The sequence below is a fragment of the Tachyglossus aculeatus genome, chromosome X1 (genome assembly GCF_015852505.1).
Source record: "Tachyglossus aculeatus isolate mTacAcu1 chromosome X1, mTacAcu1.pri, whole genome shotgun sequence".
Classification (NCBI taxonomy): Eukaryota; Metazoa; Chordata; class Mammalia; order Monotremata; family Tachyglossidae; genus Tachyglossus; species Tachyglossus aculeatus.
In genome coordinates this window covers 2,992,294-3,015,278 of record NC_052101.1, presented here as the reverse complement: position 1 = coordinate 3,015,278, position 22,985 = coordinate 2,992,294, and the positions used below count along the sequence as shown (strand labels likewise).

The 22,985-nt window shown below is 48.5% G+C and overlaps 1 protein-coding gene across 1 annotated transcript; it reads left to right on the top strand.

The window, feature by feature from the left end:
• Window positions 1–3,433: 3,433 nt before the first annotated feature.
• Window positions 3,434–5,951, top strand: SOX11 (SRY-box transcription factor 11). Its single transcript, XM_038740561.1, has 3 exons — window positions 3,434–3,946; window positions 4,076–4,297; window positions 4,356–5,951. The coding sequence occupies exons 1-3, from the start codon at window positions 3,434–3,436 to the stop codon at window positions 4,950–4,952; spliced, it is 1,332 nt and encodes a 443-aa protein (XP_038596489.1). The 3' UTR covers window positions 4,953–5,951.
• The last annotated feature ends 17,034 nt before the right edge of the window (window positions 5,952–22,985 follow it).

Sequence of the window (22,985 nt, the reverse complement as noted above, 5' to 3'; positions counted from 1 at the left end):
CCAAGGGGGGAGGAGGATGGGCGCGGATGGCAGGCGGACAGACACGCGTGGGTGGCAGGCGGATCATGCCCATGTGCCCGGGCCCATGTGGGGATAAAGACCACGCTCCCGGCCTCGCCTTCCTCCCGATCCGGTTTTCCAGTGAAGCACCAAGGGGGGAGGAGGATAGGCGCGGGTGGCAGGTGGGCAGACACGCGTGGGTGGCCGGCGGATCATGCCCATGTGCCCAGGCCCATGTGGGGATAAAGACCACGCTCCCAGCCTCGCCTTCCTCCCGGTCCGGTTTTCCAATGAAGCGCGCAAGGGGGGCGGAGGATACGCGCGTATGGCAGGCGGACAGACACGCGTGGGTGGCAGGAGGATCATGCCCATGTGCCCAGGCCCATGTGGGGATAAAGACCACAATCCTGGCCTCGCCTTCCTCCCGGTCCGGTTTTCCAATGAAGCACCAAGAGGGGAGGAGGATAGGCCCGGGTGGCAGGATGACAGACACGCGTGGGTCCCATGCGGACATAAAGACCACGCTCCCGGCCTCGCCTTCCTCCCGGTCCGGCTTTCGGATGGAGCGCGGATAAGGCGCGGATAATAATCATAATCATAATCATGATGGCATTTGGTAAGCGCTTACTATGTGCAAAGCTCTGGTCTAAGCGCTGCGGGGGGGCATACAAGGTGATCGGGTTGTCCCACGTGGGGCTCACAGTCGTCATCCCCATTTTCCAGATGAGGTAACTGAGGCTCAGAGAAGTTAAGTGAGTTGCCCAAGGTCACACAGCGGGCATGTGGCGGAGCCGGGATTCGAACCCAAGCCCGGGCCGTTTCCACCGAGCCACGTGGAGGGCAGGGGGACGGGCAGGCGTGGGTGGCAGATGGGCCTCCTCTGCAGCCCCGGCCCGGTTTTCCGACGGAGCGCACAGGATGATGATGATGATGATGATGATGATGATGATGATGATGGCATTTACTAAGCGCTTACTATGTGCAAAGCACTATTCTAAGCACTGGGGTAGATACAAAGGTGATCAGGTTGTCCAAGGTGGGGCTCACAGTCTTAATCCCCATTTTCCAGATGAGGTAACTGAGGCTCAGAGAAGTGAAGCGACTTGCCCAAAGTCACACAGCTGACAATTGGAGGAGTCGGGATTTGAACCCATGACCACTGACTCCAAAGCCCGGGCCGTTTCCACCGAGACACGCAGAGGGCAGGGGGACGGGCGGGCGTGGGTGGCAAGCAGGCTGGCATCCCTACGCGTCCGGGGGCACGTGGGCCACCTCCGCAGCCCGTTGGTGGCCCCGCCTCGCCCACCGTCCCGGTTTTCCGACGGAGCGCTTAGGATGATGATGATGTAAGCGCTCAATGAATACGATCGATTGATTGATGAGGGCATTTACTAAGCGCTTACTGTGCGCAAAGCACTGGGGGAGATGACAGAAGGTGATGAGGTGGTCCCACGGGGGGCTCCCGGTCTTCACCCCCCTTTTCCCGATGAGGTAAGTGAGGCTCAGAGAAGTCACACCGCTGCCAGTTGGCGGGGGCGGGATTCGAACCCACGACCGCTGAGTCCAGAGCCCGCGGAGGGCAGGCGGGCATCCCCTCCACCCCGCGCCCGGGGGCAGATGGACCAGCTCCGCAGCCCGTCGGCGGCCCCGCCTCGCCCCCGGTTTTCCGACGGAGCGCTTAGGATGCTGATGATGTCAGCGCTCAATAAATACGATCGATTGATTGATTGATTGATGATGGCATTTACTAGGCGCTTACTATGCGCAAAGCACTGGGGGAGATGCTAGAAGGGGATGAGGTGGTCCCACGGGGAGCTCCCAGTCTTCACCCCCCCCCCCTCCCCTTTTCCCGATGAGGTAAGTGAGGCTCGGAGAAGTCACACCGCTGCCAGTCGGCGGGGGCGGGATTCGAACCCACGACCGCTGAGTCCAGAGCCCGCGGAGGGCAGGCGTTGTGGGGGGGGGGGCAGGCAGGCATCCCCCCCCCACCCCTCGCCCGGGGGCAGATGGGCCACCTCCGCAGCCCGTCGGCGGCCCCGCCTCGCCCCCGTTTTCCGACGGATGGCTTAGGATGATGATGATGTAAGCGCTCAATAAATACGATCGATTGATTGATTGATTGATGATGGCATTTACTAGGCGCTTACTGTGCGCGAAGCACTGTTCTACGCACTGGGGGAGATGATAGAAGGGGATGAGGTGGTCCCACGGGGAGCTCCCGGTCTTCACCCCCCCCTTTTCCCGATGAGGTAAGTGAGGCTCGGAGAAGTCACACCGCTGCCAGTTGGCGGGGCGGGATTCGAACCCACGACCGCTGAGCCAGAGCCCGCGGAGGGCAGGCGGGCATCCCCCCCCCACCCCGCGTCCGGAGGCAGATGGACCAGCTCCGCAGCCCGTTGGCGGCCCCGTCTCGCCCCCGTTTTCCGACGGAGCGCTTAGGATGATGATGATGTCAGCGCTCAATAAATACGATCGATTGATTGATTGATTGATGATGGCATTTACTAGGCGCTTACTGTGCGCAGAGCACTGGGGGAGATGATAGAAGGGGATGAGGTGGTCCCACGGGGGGGCTCCCGGTCTTCACCCCCTTTTTCCCGACGAGGTGGGGCTCGGAGAAGTCACACCGCTGCCAGTCGGGGGGGGCGGGATTCGAACCCACGACCGCTGAATCCAGAGCCGGGGGGGGGGGCAGGCGGGCATCCCCCCCCACCCCGCGTCCGGGGGCAGATGGGCCACCTCCGCAGCCCGTCGGCGGCCCCGCCTCGCCCCCCGGCCCGGTTTTCCGACGGAGCGCTTAGGATGCTGATGATGTAAGCGCTCAATAAATACGATCGATTGATTGATGATGGCATTTACTAGGCGCTTACTGTGCGCAGAGCACCGGGCGAGACGACAGAAGGGGATGAGGCGGTCCCACGGGGGGGGCTCCCGGTCTTCACCCCCTTTTTCCCGACGAGGTGAGGCTCGGAGAAGTCACACCGCTGCCAGTCGGCGGGGGGGCGGGATTCGAACCCACGACCGCCGAGTCCAAGGGGGGGGGGGGGGGGCGGTTTTCCGCTGGCACCGGGGCTCGGGAATGGGCTGGGTGGGGGGCGGGACGGGGCGGGGAGGGGGCGGTGCCCATCCCCGGCCATTGGCCGCCGGAGCCGGTGATGTCAGCCCCGTGCCACCCTGATAACTAGTTGGGAGAGGAGCCCGCAACTTTTCGCAGAAGGGGAGAGCGGCCGGGAGCCGGGGGGTTGCGCGCACGGTTGGCACGGGGCCCCGGCGGGCGGCAGCGCCGTGCCAGGGGAGGAGCAGGAGGAGGAGGGGGAGGAGGAGGAGGAGGAGGAGGAGGCGGCAGGGGCGCGGGCCCCCCCCCCCCCCCCCCCCCGCTGGGCTGGGCCGGCCCAGCGTGTCGCGGAGGGTCCGAGCCGGGCCCCCGGTGGGCATGGTCCAGCAGGCGGAGGGCCCGGACGGCGAGCCCGCCCTGCCCCGGGAGCCCATGGATCCGGAGGAGGGCGAGTTCCTGGCCTGCAGCCCGGCCGCGCTGGACGAGAGCGACCCGGACTGGTGCAAGACGGCGTCGGGCCACATCAAGCGGCCCATGAACGCCTTCATGGTCTGGTCGAAGATCGAGCGGAGGAAGATCATGGAGCAGTCGCCGGACATGCACAACGCCGAGATCTCCAAGCGGCTGGGCAAGCGCTGGAAGATGCTCAAGGACAGCGAGAAGATCCCCTTCATCCGGGAGGCCGAGAGGCTGCGGCTGAAGCACATGGCCGACTACCCCGACTACAAGTACCGGCCCCGGAAAAAGCCCAAGATGGACCCCGGAGCCAAGCCGGGGGCCGGGCAGAGTCCGGAGAAGAACGGAGGAGGAGCGGGGGGAGCGGGAGGAGCGGGAGGTGGGAGTGGAGCCGGAGGGGCCGGGAGCTGTGCCACGGGAGGACCGGGAGGCAAAGTCTCCAAGAGCTCCGGCAAGAAATGTAGCAAGCTGAAGACCCCCCCGCCCTCCTCCTCCTCCTCCTCCACCTCCACCTCCTCTTCCACCTCTTCTTCTTCTTCGTCCTCCTCGTCGTCCACCCCCAAGGCCGGCCCGGCCAAAGGAGGGCAGCCCGGGGATTTGGTGGGCGAGGAGCGGCTCCTGGGCAAGGCCCCGGGGGGCAAGGCGGTGAGGTGCGTGTTCCTGGACGACGACGAGGACGACGAGGAGGACGAGGACGCGCTGCAGCTGCGCATCAAGCAGGAGGACGAGGACGACGAGGAGGACGCCGAGCTGCAGCCGGCGCGGCATCATCCGCAGCCCCCCGCTGCCCCCCATCACCACCCCCCCCCACGGCCCCCATCACCAGCAGCAGCAGCAGCAGCAGCAGCAGCAGCAGCAGCTGGTCCGGCGCTACAACGTGGCCAAGGTGCCCGCCAGCCCCACCCTCAGCTCCTCGGCCGACTCCACCGAGGGGGCCAGCCTCTACGACGAGGTCAGGGCCGGGGGCAACCCCGGAGGGGGGCAGGGAGGCGGCGGCAGCCGCCTCTACTACAGCTTCAAGAACATCACCAAGCAAAACACCCAGCAGCAGAATTCCCAGCAGCAGCAGCAGCAGCAGCAGCAGCAGAATTCCCAACAGCAGCAGCAGCAGCAGCAGCAGCATTCCCAGATGACCAGCCTGTCCCCAGCCTCGTCCCGCTCAGTGTCCATCTCCAGCTCCGGGGAAGAGACCGACGACCTGATGTTCGACCTCAGCTTGAATTTCTCCCAGACCCCGCAAGGCCCGGGCGAGCCCCTGAACGGGAACCCCGCGGCGGGCAACCTGGCCCTCACTCTGGTCGACAAAGACTTGGATTCCTTCAGCGAGGGGAGCATGGGCTCCCACTTCGAGTTCCCCGACTACTGCACCCCCGAGCTGAGCGAGATGATCGCCGGGGACTGGCTGGAGGCCAACTTCTCCGACTTGGTCTTCACCTACTGAAATCCCGGGCCTGGAGGTGGTGTCGCGGTGGTGGGCCACGGTGGCGGTGGTCCTGGTGGTGATGGGGAGCGAGAGAGAGAGAGGAGAGAGAAAGTAAGAAAGGAAAAACAAAAAAAAGAGGAAGAGAGGAAGGCGCGGAGGATGGAGATGATGCGAAGAGAAAAAAAAAAAATTCGGAAAGTCATGATGAAAAAAAATTGGAGTTAAACCGAAATGAGTAGCTTCGATTTTTCCTTTTTTGTTGTCTTGTTATTTTTTCTAGTTTTTTTTTTTTTGTTATGTTTCCTTATCGTGTCTCAAGGTAGTTCCGAACCGAGCCTGGAGTTGTGATTTTGTTTTTCCCCTGATTTTTTTTTATTTAAAAAAAAAAATTCCTGAAATTGATCATCGCAACAAAGGCGAATGGGACTGGGGGGAAACGCGCCGGAATGCGCTGGTAGAAGCTTGTCAGTCTTTGATTGAAGTCTGGAAGACGGTCTGCAGAGAAGCCTTTTTGGCAGCGCAACTGTTAACTCAAGGGGGTTTGTGGATTTTTATTTCTTTCCTGAGAGATCTTAAAGAACTGTTGATTTTTTTTTAAAAAAAAGGGACCATTGCAACTTTTTTATTTTTTATTTTTTTTTTTGGAGGGAGAAAACTGATGTCTTCTATGCATCCGATTCTTAACAAAGCTGCAGGGAGCTTGAAAAAATGCAGACTGTACAAACGCTTACAAAAAAAAAAAACTGTGAACTGACTTAAGATCAGAGTTTACTTTTCAGATCAAATTGTTTATGGTTTTACAAATGTGATTTCTACTTGCCAACTTTTTTTTTGTAACTCGTTCCCTTATACCTCCTTGATTGAATACCAGACAGCCTAGACCTCAGTACAAAAAGGTATTGAAACATTTTTGATACATAACAGACCTCAGTCTTTTTTAAAAATTAATATATTTTCAGGCGTATTTTTGTACAGTGAAAAGGGAACATTCTTGCTGTGTTTTTTCAGTAAGACTTTCAGGCACTTCTTCCCTTTTGATTTCTTTTTTTTTTTCCTCTGTTTTTAGCATGCAAGTATGTTGGTACGTTACGTCCTGGTTTTAAAAGGATTAAAATTTTAAAATAATCCTTGCATCTAAAGGCCTTGTGGTTTAAAAAAAAACAAACACTTTTTTGTACAGCTATAGTTCAGATTTGTTCAATATTTGTAGGTAAAGATTTATTGAAAATGGTGATATAGGACCTCAGAGCTGTTACCTTAGTTTAAAGATTGTATATGTACTGTATTATAGTAGGACTTTATGTATCTCATACGCTGTGATATGTGGATGGGGCCCCGGATGGAAGGTTATGAAACTGGATTCTCGATTTTTAGCAAAAAAAAAAAAAGGCACATAGTAAAAGAAAGTTTTTCATTTTGTGCAATATAATCTAAATAAAGTACAGACCATCTGCATATTTTGTAGCAAATGATGGCAAAGCAGACTGGTGCGCTGTCAACGTCATTGCCTGGGTTTTTTTTTTTTTTAAATGCTGAAAGTCTGTATTTGACGATTTTTAATAAATCAGCTGGAACTGATAGAAACACGCATCGCCGTTAGTCTCTCTGGAAGTAAAGCTGGAGATCCTAGCTTCCCGCCCCTCCATCCTCCGGGAGAAAACGTGCATTCAGTAATAATAAGAATAATGATTCTGGGAAGGCCGTTGGCCGGACCGCGGGCGGAGGAAGAGGGAGACTGTCTAGGGATGCGCAGACTGGAAAGTGCTAAATTGATGAGCGAGACGGTATTCGGATTTCCTCTTTGGATCGAGTTTTAATAGCCAAATGACCGCGTATCCATCTTTCTTTCCCTCCCTCCCTCACTTCTTTCCCCCTTTTCCATGTGGAGTCCTCTCCTTGCTCCCATTTCCCTCCCCCCATCCCCCAATTTCCTTCCCCATCCGGCCTCCCGGGAGAGTCCGAGGGATGAAAGGGGATGGAGAGGGGGATGGGGCGTGGGCAGAAAAGGGGTTTGGAGGGGACGTGATTTCATGCACGTTATTTGGGTCTCCTCGGCGCGTTATTGTGCTGGGAGGGTCTGCAGAGGTGGAGGAGGAGGAGGAGGAAAAGAGGAGGGGGTCGCAGGGAGGGGGAGGATCAGGTCCTGCTCGGTGGCTTTGGGGCCCAGCGGGGATCGATTTCAGCCTCGTCTCCCCCTGGCCGGCCTCGCCCTGGGCCTTGGGAGCTGGGCCCTGCTGCAGGGTCAGAGGAGGGGACCCCCCCAAATACTCCCTCCTTGGAGGGGGCTTGGGGTAGGGCGAGGTGTGGGTGGCCAGGGGGTTTGGAGGGGAGAGAGAGGGTTAAGGGTGGCCTGTGGCTATAGGGCTGGACAGGACTGGACCATTCATCCATTCATCCATTCATTCAGGCGTCTTTACTGAGCGCTTACTGTGTGCAGGGCACTGTACTAAGCGCTTGGACCGGCCGCGTGGGAATGGGGCAAAAAAAAAAAGATTTCCAAGAGGACATGGACAAGGGCCACTCGGGCCCGGATTGGGCCAGTCGGGTCAGTGGAGCACGCCTGTGGCCTGGGACCACTTCCCACCAGGAGCCCCCCCACCTCCACATGTCCGTCCATCCCTCCGGACTTGGGGTGTAGCGCTCCATCCTCCGGACTTGGTCCCCCCCCCCACCCCAAACCAAACCTCCCTTCCTCCTTCCCCTCCCTCCCCAACTCATTCCCCCCACCCCATTCTCCAGACTTGGCCTTCCCCCTTCCCCTTCTAAATCTAATCTCCAAAAGCCTCCCACCCCACTCCATCCACCGGATTCGTTTTTTTTTTTTTTGGGGGGGGGATCCCCAGATTCCTGGGTTCGCGTTCTGGAGGGACCCGGGCCAGCTGGCTCATGTTGGCCCGGCCCTCCCTCCCGCATCAGGGTGGGTCGGTGGGAGAAATCCTCATGGCTGGAGGCTGGAGGAGTGGGCTGTGGATGGAGCTGGAAGGGAAAAATAAAGTCCCCACCCCCCCCTCGGGGCCCAAAGGAGGAGGAGGGGATGGTGGGGTGGGGGATGGCCGGGTGGCTGCTCTGAAATGCAAGGAAATGGGGGAGGGGGCTGCAGGAGGGGCTTCTGCCCCCCCTCCCTCCTCACCCCTGACTTGAGCGCAGCCGGTCCTTTGACTTCAAGTCCCCATGGCCAGTTGGTGTAATCTGGATCTCCCCCCCTCCCCCAATCCCTGCTCCCCCCCATCCCTCCTCCTCTGAGCCCCCTCCCCCCCCATCCCACCCCCCACCAGACAGCGGGGACCATCCTTGGTGCGGAAAGGTTGGAGCCGCGCGTAATGGAGAGGCCAGGCGGGAGAGGGCTGGTTTTTAGGGAAAATGGTGGTGGCTGCCTCAGTTTACTGGACACGAAGGCCCAGAGCCCCTTTGGTAGGCCATGGCTGGAGATGCCGGGGCCCAGGCTGGCTTTATGACGAGGGTGGCACCCGCCTTGGCCAGCGCCGGATCAGTGCAGGGCTGGACAGGAGAGGGTGGGCCTCAAGCTGAGACCACTGGAAAAGGAGGAGGTTTTCAATGACTGATTGCAACCCAGGGCAAAACCCTGCCTCTCCAATAAGGGGGTGCTGGGCGGATTTTTCTTTTCTTCTCGTTGCTGTTGTCGTTTCACGCCTTTCTTTCAAAATTTTCCCAACTTGACCCGAAAAGCATTCCAAACATGCATCCCTCCAGATGTATTAGGATTTGGCCCAACTCGACGGAGCGGTTGAAATCCAACCAAGAGAGGGTCTGCTACCAAAGGGGCGTGATCTGATGCTTCTCCTCGCTCTGCAGGGGGCCGAGGGTGGGAACCAGGTCTTCCAGATTGGACTGGATTTCTCAAGTCGTTGACTTTTTTTCCTGTTTTGTTTAGCCAGATGCTAGGCTGAGGCAGCCACTGGGTTAAAGAAAGAAAGAAAGAAAGAAAAAAATAAAGCCTTGATTTGTATCTACGAGAAAATGAGCCAGGATTTGTAATGACAATTCACCGGGCCGGTCATCTTGAGGCGGTGTCCACCGCTGAAGTTAAATGCTTGAATTTGGAAGGCGTAGAAAATGTAACACCGCGAACACCTGCGTGGGTCTTATGTTTTCATCCAGGACTGATCTTGGGCAATTTCGCTGCCGAGATCTGTTTTAAACTCTAAAGATGGGGAGTCAAATGATCCATCAGTGGCTCTCCCGTAATTACCCAAATGGCTCATGGTTCCAGATAGGATCCACTCGGCCCAATTCTTGCTAGTAAATTTAGATGATCCAGTACTTTTAGCAATCCAAATTCATTCCTCACTGGTGCTTAGCACAGACGTGCGGGCATGGTGGCATTGAAGCGGATACTATGCTGATGGTGAGGGTTGAAGCGCTGGGGGAGTAATTTTCACTGAATTCTTGATTGAAAGTTTAAATTGTAAATACACGATGCGAGAGATCCTCGAGACTGAAGGGTCTTCGAAAATGATTTCTTTCACTTCCATTTTTTGGTCTCATAAGTCATTTTTACGGCGTAGAATTTACAAATTAGATTAAAATCTGAACATTCGTGTCTTTTGAGGGGACAAAGAGTATTTGAGTGTTGTGCAGACTAGCCAGTGGGTGTCCTGCTTTTTATAACTAGTTCACGGACTATGATAATGGCATTGGATGAACAGATTTCCATCTTTTTTAAACTGAGCCAAAATTATCTTTGTAATTCTACAGATAATTTCTAGAGGATTTGTGGAAGAATTCTTCCTGCCCTAGCCTTCTGATAGGCATCCCTTTATCAGATTAACAAAAGGCAGTGTAGGCTGTGCTTTGCAAATATTCTCTAAAGACAAACTGTAGTCAAAGGGTGAGTTTGATTTCGCGGGTCTTGAAGAAAATCCTGACTAGAGTATTTTGGGGCGGAGATGGTCCTTTTTAATGTTAATCAAGGATAAGTGATTTAAGTAGGCATGTAGAGCAGAGTCAGACAGATTTTTTTTTAATTGTCCTTCAGTCGAATGAAAAAAAAAAGTCCTATAAAACAGACTGGAGTTTGTATCTTGCTTTTGAAAGGAAACTGCAAAACCATTTATAACTTGAATATTTTTAAACTAAGGGCAATATGCACACAAAGAGTTTGTCAAGAGTGTGATTTTCTTCTTTTACTGAAATTTAATTTGAAAGTTTTCCCAGGGATTCTGAGAATTAAAGCAATTAAGTTGCTCTATTTTAAAATGATTGCTTAATAGAGTATATCAGGCTTAGCTTTCTTTTACACTGATATGCTTAACATGTAGCGTGCCTACTTTTTTCTATTTAGGTGTGCAACTGTATACTTGTCACCTCTCTTCTTAAAAGAGATTGTTCATCTCTTAATTTATAGTACCTTTATACTGTTTGATTGCCCACTCCCGGTTCTAACAGGTCTCCATATAGTACCTCTCTGAGGTGAATGTCTGATATATATATATATATATATATATATATATATATATATATATATATATATATATATATATATATATATATATATATATATATACTGCTTTTGATTTTTTGTTTTTGTTTTCGTTTTTGTTTTTTTTTTCTATGTAGGAAGATGAGTGAAAACAGTTTACTGAGGTGGATATAATTTTGCCCACCAAAAGCCAATTTTCTTGGACAGGATTTCAGGGCACACTTTTAAGTATTTCTCAGTTCTCCTAGGAGACATATTTTAGTAGCTGGTTTCTAATCATCCCCCTCATGCAATCTGATTTGGTGGGGAATTGAATGCTGTGTCACGTGTTTTTTCTTGACCAAATGAGAGACTAATGTAGGAAAATACAGGAATCCACACCTTCCCCAAAGCATGGGCAGGATAGATTAGATATATATATATATATATATATATATTTCCCCTCCCCCACCCCCAGTCAGGTCTGGCTCTTTTTTAAAAATTTTATGTTTGAGAATCTCAATTCATTCATTTTCTTTCACTCACATTCACTTCACTTTTGATGACCTGACAACTACTGCTATTTGATGGCAACTGAATTCTTTCTTTCACTCGGTCTGTCTTCAATCATAATAAAGATCAAAAGGAAATTCATTAGACTGAGATCTTCCATTTTAGTTGCTGCAGCCCTTTTCCTTTGATTCCTACCATGTTTTTTTCTTCCCCGATGTAGTCTTGATTTTTTTTTAACACTACCTATGTCAATTAGCTGCCTAATTAATTTTATCTACACTTTGTGGATGCAGTGAGTTTGTAAGAGAATTTCACAAGCACGTAGTTTTTTAGTGAACTTAAACAGAGTTTTAAAGGAGACCTATTTTTATATTCAATAGAAGCACAAAAGTGCAAAAAGTGTAAAATGGCTTACAAAAGGGAAAACATTCATTATGTTCCATGTATAGAAGTAATAATTTTATTGGGTAGAGATACTCGTTAAAGATCCCATACCTCTGCCTGTGCAAAGATAGAAATATTTTAAATGTTCTTAGGAAGTCTGGATTAACTGCAGTTGCAAATGAGTGACTTCTCTATCAAAGCAAAGCAAACCACTAGAAGCAATATGGTCAGGTTGGGATGAGTCGTTTTCAAGGAAAAATAGATCAATTACAACAACCTGGAAGTGACGGAGTGGTGGCTCCAGTCTTATTGTTTGATCAAAGTTCTTTTTGCTTTGGTTGTTGTTTTTTTGTAGTCACTTAAACCTGGATTTTCCATGCTGTGAAGACTGAGAGAATAAAGCAATATGACAAAAATCAAACCACTAAAGTGTGTGAAAAATCTAATTTTCTCCGGGTTCCTGGAGTTATTGCTCATCTCTGGCTGCTCCATTGTTTTAGCATCCACATATCCCAAAAAGCAGAAATGAAAATTGACCCCATGAAGAAACTTGATCAAATATATACTGACACAGGACCCTCCATCACCTCTTGTTTTTTCTTTTGGCGGGGTTGGGGGGAGGGAGTGGTTTATCTTGAGCTTGTGCCCCTAAACGAATTGCCTCATCCTTTGGGTCACACTGGGACCCAGAGGGTTGTATGCCATTATCAATCCACTTGCCATTTATTTCTACTTTGACTCTTGTACATATACTGCAGTTTTTTGGAGTCTCTACATGAATTTTGTACATTTTTCTTTGATGGACTGTTTTAAAACCGAGGCCTCTTTCTCCGGGACGGGACCCCCCCCCCCACCGCTGGTCGTATGTTGTCCGAAGGCCACACGAAGGCTGGAACAACTAATGTTTTAGAGCAGTTTTTCAGCATGACACTTTGAAAAGTATTTCATTTCTAAGGCCACGTGAAATTTGCTTTCAAAGCCACTCCAGGTCTGGGGGCGGAGAACTGAAAAATACTTTTGTTTAGGAGTCTGAGTGGTTTGGGGGTGGGGGTGGGGGGGGAAGAAACCCTTTTTAGGTTTTGCATGCCAGTGCGTGGCCTATGGCGGTGAAACAGAGAGAGACAGAGAAAGAGAGAGAGAGGGGGGTGGGAAAAGCTGGCTGAGGCGGTGCACTGGAGAAAGAAGTGTTTAATAGCACTAGGAAAAAAGATAATGCATGGTAAGGTTTTGTCTTCTAGTGGACTATATAGCATGCAGAGTTTAGTGTGTGTTCAAACGGTGTATGACATTGCTGTATCAAAGTTGTAAAATTAAGCATTATTTATTGAAAACTATGTATTTTTTTGTAAAAACCTGATCACATAGAGAATATCAATGGCTTGTGCTAGTGATCCAATTTTTAACCAGCTTCTTTACTACCGTACTTGGTATGCAGTGTTAATGCTCAGGGTTGAAAATAGTACACTCCAATGTCTCTTTTGCAAGAGTTTTTAACAGAGGAATACATTTGTTCAAAACGACTCTAATAAAATTGTGTGATCAATCTGCACTCGTGGTTTTTATGTGCATTTTTTCCCAGTTTTTGCCTTGGATAACTTCCGTCTGTCTCACCACCCATGTTCCCGACGGGCTCTGGAAGTGTTCGGACTCTCTCCAAGTAAACATGGCTGGCATCCCCGTGGTGGGGGCGGGGGTGGGGAATGCCAATGGCGAATAACGCTCCGCCGGGCACCTCGGAGAGATGCCGAGAAGGAAGAAGTGCGGTCATTTCTCAAAATTCCGAAATAGCCAACACATTGGATCAAAGCATTGACAAAATAGAGAAGTGTAGATTAACTTGTTTTTCGGGCAATGTTTAACGTAGGAAATGAAGGAAAAAAAAATTATCAGGGGCAGTTGCTGCTATTGAATTCAATGCCAGCAAACTCCATTTCTCTGTGTCTTTTTCTATAAGCGATTTACAGTGTAAATGTATTTTGACATAGAAATCATTCTGTATTGAGATTCTTGATATAAAATGCTTTTATGAAAGCCTGTAAGTGATTCTTGGAATTATAATAAGATTTTTTTTAAAAAAAGATGTGTTTACATGGTGAGTGTTTGTTGTATATTAAATTTGGTTTTGTAGAAACATTTGTGTGGTATTGTGACAGATTCCAAAGTGCACGATTAACACTACCCACTTCACGGAACCGCACTCTCCAAAACTTGGACATATTTTTAAATCACACAGCAAGGGGCAAACGTGTGGTGTGCTGCATCTTTCCGGGTCTGTCTCACCTTCACTCGACTGAAAATAGGCCCTTTTCTGTGCCACAGGTTTTCTGAGCAGAAAGGCGCTGGCTGTAGAAAAACCGGCACAAGCCCCGATCAGTTCCGAGTTCTCCACATGCCCTTGACCAAAACCAGTTGCCCTTACTTTTAAAAATCAGCCCCCAAATCGTAAAATACGTGCAGTTGGGGTTACTCCATGCATCCAAACCATCAGAGCTCATAGAACATTTCTGTTCACTTCTCCAACTCTAGTTTTGCCAGATTCATAACGAGAGATTAGAAACGTGACCCCCCCCCCCCATTTTAAAAAATCGGCACCCAAATTGTAAAATACGTGCAGTTGGGGTTACTACGTACATCCAAACCATCAGCGCTCATAGAACATTTCTGTTCACTCCTCCAACTCTAGTTTTGCCAGATTCGTAACAGGAGATTAGAAACGTGACCATTCTCATTCAGTTAAAATGAAAACCGGGGTGAGGGCTTTCCGGGGATCCTAACAACCCTTTGCTTCTGTGCTCCCTGGGTACCATATTTGTGCAACATCTTGACATTCTCCATTCATGGGGTTTCATTTCTCTGTGGCTCTGAGCATGCAATTAACCTCTTTTTGACATCACCCACTACAAGTGATTGAGAAGCATTTTTAAATTGGCGATCTACAACTATTACACTGTAGCTCTGCATAGGATTTCTTCATTACAATCACAATGAATTTGGACCTCTTCGCATCAAATCTGAAACGTTCAGTAAGGATGATGTTTACAGTTAAAAACATGAGCGCCTCATTAAAATCTTACTATTTCTAGTTCCTTAAAGCTGCAAAATGTAGCTTCATTTTCTCAGGGACAACAAGCCCCTCTTTAGGTTATGGCGTTCTTCTGTTCAGGAACAGTGGTTAGGTGAAATGAATATTCAATCCGTAATATAGACTGGGTGCCTACTGGGTCTAGGGAGAACACAATCAACTTAGAGAACATGATCCCTGCCCTTGAGGATATAGCCATCTAACGGGACTGACAGACTAAAATAAATCGCAGATGGGAGGAAGCGAGAGAAGGGGATTTAGGATATGAGTTGGAACTTCAGTAATTGAGTGTATAAAATGGGAACAAATGTGCCAAGGGAAGCTGTGATTGCCCAACGCTCAGGTGATGATAATGAAAAATGATAACGATAATAACTGGGGCACTTGTTAAGCATTTACTATGTTCCGGGCACTGTTCTGAGCACGGGGTTGGATTCAAGCAAAATCGGGGTGGACACAATCCCCATTCCACATGGGGCTCACAAATCATAATCCCCAGTTTACAGCTGAGGTAATCGAAGCCCAGAGAAGCGAAGTGACTTGCACTAGGCCACAAAGCAGTGGCACAAAGTGGCGGAGTTGGGATTGGAACCCAGGCCCTTCCCAGTCCCAGGCCCGAGCTCTATCCACTGGGACAAGCTGCTAGTAGCGCGGGAGTGCTGGAGGGGCAGTGCGTGACTGTGTGTGTGGTGTGGGGGGGAATAAGCAGGAAAGATTAGATTAACTGGGGGAGGTCTCCTGGAAGAGATGTGCTTTCAAAAAGAGCTTTGAAATTGTACGTTTATTCGGCAGCAAGGGATGGAAGCCATCGAAAATGGTAGTTCTTCCTCTCTGCCGCCTTACGCAAACATGTTAAGGCAAACTCAATGATAGTTTTGGTATTTGTCGAGGGCTTACTATGTGCCAAACTCTGTACTAAGCACTGGGGGCAGACAATCAGGTCAGACTCAGTCTCTTTCCCTCATCAGGCTCACGGTCTAAATGGCAGGGAGAACAGTAGTTTAAACCCCATTTTACAGATGAGGAGACTGAGGCAAGGAAGTCAAGTGACTGCCCAAGGTCGCACAGCAGGCCTGTGCCAGAACTGGGATTAGAACCCAGTTCCCTGGACTCCAAGGCCTGTGCTCTTTCCATTAGGTCATGCTGCTTCCCAAAGAATGAATGACTAGAAATCACGGACGACTAGGAAATAGACAAAAAAGACGTGGCTTGGAGTAAAAAGCTTCCACAGAACAAATGGCCCAAGAAACTTACGGTAATTGAAAATACGATTTCATCTCCATTAAACATCGGTGGAGTAAAATAAAATATTTTATTTCCTGAACAGTTTATCTTATGGGAGAAAAGAAAAAAATCCTAAAGCAGACTTCTCTTCAGTACTTATACATTTGGCTTCTGCTGGGAGGGGGGAAGCTGGGGGAGGATGTTGTGTTAGAGCAGAGGAATTACTAGCTTTGTTTCCACTTGACAAGTACGGTGACCAACAATACAGTAATGGAGCAGGAAACGACAGTGGAAAAAATAATGTTCTGTGGGATCCCAAGTTTAGGGTTTGAAATAACTACTTCATTTAATGGTCAGGTATTTCTGAACAGGCTCAGGAGATGGCCAGACTATTTCTCTCTTTCTTTAGCAAAATTATTTTTTTGGTAGGCATTTCAGAAACAAATGCACTAAATATTGAGAAACGGTCCTAGAAAATTGCAGAGAATGGTTTGTCTGTAATAATAATAATAATGATAATGATAGCATTTATTAAGCGCTTACTATGTTCTAAGCTCTGTTCTAAGCACTGGGGAGGTTACAAGGTGATCAGGTTGTCCCAAGGGGGACTCACAGTCTTCATCCCCATTTTACAGATGAGGGAACTGAGGCCCAGAGAAGTTGACTTGCCCAAAGTCACACAGCTGACAAGTGGGGGAGCCGGGATTTGAACCCATGACCTCCTTCCACTGAGCCATGCTGCTTCTGTAGAAGAAGGTATGGTCTAAATCTTTCACACAGGCACACACTCACACATGCATGCACACACACACACACACACACGCATGCTCACTCTATATCCACATATCTGTAGAAGTTATATGTACAAGCTCTATACCAATAGTGATGTGAACACAGACTACACACTGACCTCTTTTATGGCTCCAAACAGCGCATTTAACACCCCATCTCAGTTTCCCAATTAACCAAAGTAGCAGCCTTGCAGTGTTGTTTGGAGAATGACTTCATCTTTTAAACAGCAGGGACAGTTGCAGGCTTCTGATCAGGGGGGATGTTATCCTCTGACGATGACCCCTGCAACCTTGGAGCTTTTCTGGACCCCCAGTCACTCCCTTTCTTAGATGACGGCTGTAGCCAGGAGGGCCTGCTCCTAATTGCAATGGGAAAAAGAAATTGAGATCCCTTCATTCAGATGAAGACCTCCCACGGTCATTCACCTCTCCGGTTTGGAGTGCTACAATGCTTTTTATGAGGGACTGCCCTTGGATATGCCACTGCTGCAGACGGCAAGGGCTCTTCAGTTTATTGGAATGAACCAGAAGGAGTGAATTATCCTTGTGCTTGGAAAACTGAGCAGGATACCTGACTAGCTCCGAGTGTAATTCTAACTGTTGAGTCTATAAAACCCTCTCTCCTTAGAGATTTCCTCTCAAGGATTCCAGAATCCTAGAAATGAGATTAGTTCATTCATTTCTGCTAAAAGTCTTCAGATTTAAACTCAGAAATAAAAGCGGGGCATTTTCTTCAGGGAGCCTGCAATTCTGACACTCCCTATTTCTTTTAGTCCAAAATGATCCATTGATCGATCAATCAATCGTATTCATTAAGTACCTAATTGAGAAGTACCTATTGAGGAGCAGCGTGGCTCAGTGGAAAGAGTCCGGGCTTGGGAGTCGGAGGGCATGGGTTCTAATTCCGCCTCCGTCACTTGTCAGCTGTGTGACATTGGGCAAGTCACTTCATCAATCGTATTTATTGAGCGCTTACTGTGTGCAGAGCACTGTACTAAGCGCTTGACTTCACTTCTCTGGGCCTCAGTTCCCTCCTCTGTAAAATGGGGATTAAGACTGTGAGCCCCACATGGGACAACCTGATTACCTCGTATCTACCCCAGAGCTTAGAACAGTGCTTGGCACAGAGTAAATGCTTAACAAATACCATCATTATTATTATTATTACTGTGTGCAGCCCCTCCCATGATGGCATCTGGAGAGTTCCCAGTACTCTTCCAGTCTTGGTTGCGAGAGGGAGAGTGAAGCAGAGGCATACCCATTCCATTCCCAGGTTGGGCAGTAACTAGCCAAGTGGAAGGCACTCTGTGACAAGTGAAAACTCACCTGTGCTGGGCAGCAGCGGCATGGAAGAGAGTCGAGGGTAGAGACCAAGGTTACCGCGTGGAAGGAGGAAGTGGTAAACCACTTCCATATTTTTACCAAGGAAACTCTATGGATCCGCTACCAGAAGGATTGCCGTTGGAGGTGGGGCGTTCCGGGAGAGATGTGACCATGGAGTTGCTATGGGTTGGAGATGACTCGACAGCGTAAGACAGGATAAGACTGTGTGCAAGGCACTGTATATGTTGTTTGAGAGAATGCAATAGAGCCAGTTGACATGATCCCTGCCCTCAAGGAGCTTGCATTCCGATGGAACTTGCAATCCCCTAGACTCTAAGAGCCTCATAGGCAGGGGATGGGAAAAGTGGCTTGGATTAGTGGATAATAATAATCATCATAATAGTAATGATGGTACTTGTTAAGTGCATACTATGTGCCAAGCACTGTTTTAAGCACTGGGATAGATAGAAGGTAATCAGGTTGTCCCACGTGGGGCTCACAGTCTTAATCCCCATTTTACAGATGAGGTAACTGAGGCACAGAGAAGTTAGGTGACTTGCCCAACACAGAGCTGATAAGTGGAGGAGACAGATTAGAGGCCATGACTCTGACTCCCAAGGTTAGAGCTGGGGCCCGGGAGTCAGAAGCACCTGAGTTTTAATCCTGGCTCTGCCACCTGTCTGCTGTGCGGCTTTGGGCGAGACACTTAATGATGGCATTTATTAAGCGCTTACTATGTGCAGAGCACTGTTCTAAGCACTGGGGGGATACAAAGTGATCAGGTTGTCCCACGTGGGGCTCACAGTCTTAATCCCCATTTTACAGTGAGGTAATTGAGGCGCAGAGAAGTTAAGTGACTTGCCCAAGGTCACACAGCAGACATGTGGTGGAGTTGGGATTTGAACCCATGACCTCTGACTCCAAAGCCCGTGCTCTTTCCACTGAGCCATGCTGCTTCTCTAACTTAACTTCTCTGTGCCTCAGTTACCTCATCTGTAAAATGGGGATTAAAACTGTGAGCCCCACGTGGGACAACCTGATTACCTTGTATCTACCCCAGCACTTAAAACAGCATTCGGCACATAGTAAGTGCTTAACAAATACCATAATAATAATAACAATAATAATAATAGTACAGTACTCTGAGCACAGTAAGTGCTCAATAAATACCACTGATTCGTTGATTGGAGAGACTGGAACTAAAATCATATTTGCAGAAAGAAGAAGGAAAAGGGAACATGGGCATGAGTTAGGACCGAAGCAATAGGATCCAGGAGCAGTTTCTTAAGCCTCAAATATGGGCCATACCCAATATCAAATGGCAAGACAAGATCAGAAACAATGAGGTTCTGGGATGTAGTCTGTTTCCTAGCATCAAAGCTCTGCTCACCATCACACCTTAACACAGCTATGTTGTGTGGGACATGTGAGTAGAATGAGCGAAAGCAGGTTTGCCAAACGGCTGCTATATGGAGAAATGAAATAGGAAAACCGAAAGCCAGGAGGACAGAGGAAATGTTTTAGAGACACGGTGAAATAAAGTCTTACACAATGCTGCCTTCCAACTGAAAACTGGGAGCTGAAAACTGCTGAGGACAGATCTCTTTAGCAGTTCTCTTTGAGTAACATTATTATGAATAGCATTATTAATGATAATGACAATCATAATAATGATGATGTTTGGATGTGGACCCTGTAAGCACTTGACATCCACCTCATCATCAGCCATACCAACACTTATGACTTATCTTTGTACTGTCGAGTCGTTTCCAACCCGTAGCGATTCCACGGACACATCTCTCCCAGAATGCCTCACCTCAATCTGCAATCATTCTGGTAGTGGATAATTAATAATAATAATAATTATTATTATGGTATTGGTTAAGCGCTTACTATGTGCCAAGCACTGTTCTAAGTGCTGGGGGAGATACAAGGTAATCGGGTTGTCACAGTTAAAACTTAACTCACACTTTAAGTGTCACATTTAAAACTCACAGTTTTAATCCCCATTTTACAGATGAGGTAAATGAGGCCCAGAGAAGTGAAGTGACTTGCCCAAGGTCATAAAGCAGACAAGTGGCAGAGGCAGGATTAGAATCCACATCCTCTGACTCCCAAGCCCGGACTCTTTCCACTAAGCCAGGCTGCTTCTCTTGTTTTCTTGGTAAAAATATGGAAGTGGTTTACCTCTGCGTTCTTCCACGCAGTGAACTCGAGTCTCTGCCCTTGAGTCTCTCCCTTGCTACTGCTGCCCAGCCTAGTTGAGTTTTGATTTGTAGCGGATTGCCTTCTGCTCGTTAGCCAATGCCTGAGCTAGGAATCAATGAATCAATCAATCAATCAATCAATCGTATTTATTGAGCACTTACTGTGTGCAGAGCCCTGTACTGAGCACTTGGGAAGTACAAGTTGGCAACATATAGAGACAGTCCCTACCCAACAGTGGGCTCACAGTCTAAAAGGGGGAGACAGAGAACAAAACCAAACATACTAACAAAATAAAATGAATAGATATGTACAAGTAAAATAAATAAATAAATAGAGTAATAAATATGTACAAACATATATACATGTATACAGGTACTGTGAGGAAGGGAAGGAGGTAAGATGGGGGGGGATGGAGAGGGGGACGAGGGGGAGAGGAAGGAAGAGGCTCAGTCTGGGAAGGCCTCCTGGAGGAGGTGAGCTCTCAGTAGTGCCTTGAAGGGAGGAAGAGAGCTAGTGGCTGTGTCTCTGCTTGACTCTCTCTTCCATAGCCGTGACTGGTACAGTACTGGAAAATCTCCAGGTGCCATCCTGAGAAGGGAACACTTTCCTACATATCTATCATTTATTTATTTTAACACCTGTCACCCCCTCTGAACTGTAAATTCCTTGTGGGCAGGGAATGTGTCTACCAACTCTGTTGTATTGTAACTATTACTATTATTTGTTAAGCGCTAACTGTGTGCCAAGCACTGTTTTAAGTACTGGGATAGATACGAGGTAATCAAGTTTCCTGCATGGGGCTCACAATCTTAATCCCCATTTTAAAGATGAGGTAACTGAGGCCCAGAGAAGCGAAGTGATTTCCCCAAGATCACAGGGCAGATGAGTCGGGAACCCACGTCCTCTGACTTCCAAGCCTTGCCACTAGTACTCTCCCAAGCACTTAGGATATTGGTCTGTGCACAGTAAGCACTAAAAAAATACCACTGATTGGTTTGATTGGTATTTGTTAAGTACTTACAATGTGCTAAGCACTGTGCCAAGTGCTGGAGTAGATAAAAGGAAATCAGATCAGACACAGTCTCTTTTCCACACCGGGCTCAAAGCTTAATAATAATAATAATGGTATTTTTTAAGTGCTTGCTATGTGCAAAACACTGTTCTAAGCGCTGGGGAGGTTACAAGGTGATCGGGTTGTCCCACGGGGGGCTCACAGTCTTAATCCCCATTTTACAGATGAGGTATCTGAGGCACGGAGAAGTGAAGTGACTTGCCCAAAGTCACACAGCTGACAATTGGTGGAGCCGGGATTTGAACCCAAGACCTCTGACTCCCAAGCCCAGGCTCTTTCCCCTGAGCCACGCTGCTTCTGTACGCTGCTTTAGGAGAGATAACAGGTATTGAATCCACATTTTACAGCTTGGGAAACTGAGGTACAGAGAAGTTCAATGACCTACTCAGGGCCACACAGCATGCCAGTGGAAGAGCCAGGATTAGAACCCAGGTCCTCTGATTCCCAGACCCATCCTCTAGACTGTAAGCTCATTGTGGAAAGAGAATGTGTCTGTTACACTGTTGTGTTGGACTCTCCCCAAGTGCTTAGTAAGTGCCCCGCAAGAAGTAAGTTCTCAATAAATATGATTGCTCGACTGATCGCTCTTTCCACTAGGCCATGGTGCTTTCCTAAAAGCTTTTCATGGAAAGAGAGACAAGGAGGTCGTGGGTTCCAGCCCCATGTTGGGCACATGAATTTTAGGGAAGCAGCGTGGCTCAGTGGAAAGAGCCCAGGCTTTGGAGTCAGAGGTCATGGGTTCAAATCCCGGCTCTGTCAATTTTCAGCTGTGTGACTTTGAGCAAATCACTTAACTTCTCGGGGCCTCAGTTACCTCAACTGTAAAATGGGGATTAAGACTGTGAGCCCCCTGTGGGACAACCTGATCACCTTGTAACCTCCCCGGCGCTTAGAACAGTGCTTTGCACATAGCAACCACTTAATAAATGACATTATTATTATTATTATTATTAAAAGAGAAAACAGCACCAGGTGGTTACAAACACGAGCTTTTTGTGTGCCCAGTGTGACCGCACTGTGGATCCCATATTGGCCTTCTCAGCCGAACATGCATTCTAAATGAACTTCACTATCAATGGCGCCTTCTTCAAATACAACTGTAGTTTTCCTTTGTATCAGAAGAAGACACCTTTGACGGCGAAATATTAGTATACGCACATATGCAATGCTCTGCACACAGTAAGCGCTCAATAAATACGATTGATGATATGCAATAAAATATGTAAGGTGTGTAATTGGTGCTGGGTGATAGTCCTAGAGACCTGCTATGTTGAGTTAAAAAAATTCAAAACAAAATAAAAATAAACATCTTTTTCCATACACTAGACGAAGGTGCAGTTCTGATGAATATAAATATGCATTAATTGGCGACAGTGAAAAAGTTTGTGTCGCTAATCTGGGAATCTGAGCCAAGTTATGCTACTGCTAATCGTATTAATGAATAGATTTCTAAATTGAAGTGGAAGTCAGACAGAGAGATGTACAAAAGGACCAGAAACTATTACAATTCCCGTGGCAATGAAAAGGTGATGAATTTTTTCTGTCACTCCCGGCTCTGCTGTCCTCTTTAGTCCGCTGCCTCTTTCCGATTTCTATACCTTATGTGCCATGGTTTTGCCATCAGCACTTCACAGGTTTCTTCTGCCTTTTCCAGGCTATTCTGGACTTGGATTCCTTTAATGCTGTCCATGAACAAATCACTGTGTATGTTTTGAAGATACACAGGGGACAAAACACAGTACTTAGGATCTAGATCTGATTCCGGGAGTGTTCCAAATTGCATTAAATGGCAATATTAGTTTCAGATCTGAAGCCCGGAGCGATCGAGAGCTCTTTAGATAATGATGGCATTTATTAAGTGCTTACTAGGTGCAAAGCACTGTTCTAAACACCGGGCAGTGTTCTGAGTGCTGGACACTGTTTAAATGACAACTTTAGCCTTTTATTGCTAGCTCAGTCATTCACCTGCCCTCCATATTTTATCAGAGGAATCTCCAAATTACCAAGGTCTGAAAGCTCACCGATTCTGAATTCT

Bases quoted from the DNA above. Each gene is read 5' to 3' on its own strand.
- SOX11 (XM_038740561.1), top strand. From the start codon at position 3,434: ATGGTCCAGCAGGCGGAGGGCCCGGACGGCGAGCCCGCCCTGCCCCGG. The intron at 3,947-4,075 runs GTCTCCAAGAGC...TCCACCCCCAAG, and splicing joins CGGGAGGACCGGGAGGCAAA to GCCGGCCCGGCCAAAGGAGG. The intron at 4,298-4,355 runs GCCCCCCATCAC...CAGCAGCAGCAG, and splicing joins ATCATCCGCAGCCCCCCGCT to CAGCAGCAGCAGCAGCTGGT.